This window comes from Austrofundulus limnaeus, unplaced genomic scaffold (genome assembly GCF_001266775.1).
Source record: "Austrofundulus limnaeus strain Quisiro unplaced genomic scaffold, Austrofundulus_limnaeus-1.0 Scaffold1269, whole genome shotgun sequence".
NCBI lineage: Eukaryota > Metazoa > Chordata > Actinopteri > Cyprinodontiformes > Rivulidae > Austrofundulus > Austrofundulus limnaeus.
In genome coordinates, this window is record NW_013953671.1 from 11,010 (window position 1) to 11,445 (window position 436).

A 436-nucleotide genomic window follows, 5' to 3' on the forward strand; every position below is an offset into this window, starting at 1 on the left:
GTGTGTGTGTGTGTGTGTGTGTGTGTGTGTGTGTGTTAGGTAAAAGTTTTTGGGTGTCGACCTTCTTGAGCTTCTTGGTTTTGGCTTCGACCTCCTGCTGCAGAGAGCTGAAGGTTTCTCTCAGCTCCAGGGTCTCTTCATCCTGGTTCAACATCTGCTGCTGCATCTCCCTCTCACTGCGCGTCTGAAACCAGAAAAACACGTGAAGAAGCAAACATGTGGACAGGTTGACCAGGAAGTCAGCTCAAAGAAAGAAACACGAATGGTTGACCTGCTCAGCAATCTCCTGCCTTTTCATCTCAAGCATCTTCTGCTGCTCGTTGGTGTGATCAATGATGTTCTTCCCTCCCACCAGCAGCTTGCTCTCCATCGCCTGACAAATAAAAACAATCTTTAGATTTGGTTTTTACTTGTTTTGATTTGATTTGATTTGATT

The 436-nt window shown here is 45.6% G+C and overlaps 1 protein-coding gene across 1 annotated transcript in view; it reads right to left on the minus strand.

The window, feature by feature from the left end:
• LOC106534787 (kinesin-like protein KIF3C) overlaps positions 1 to 373 on the minus strand; it is a gene marked incomplete at both ends in the record, with an annotated part of 11,249 nt that extends 10,876 nt beyond the window's left edge. The window contains 2 exon segments of the mRNA XM_014031543.1: positions 62 to 184; positions 272 to 373. Coding sequence (XP_013886997.1) covers positions 62 to 184; positions 272 to 373 — 225 coding nt within the window.
• Between the last annotated feature and the right edge of the window lie 63 nt (positions 374 to 436).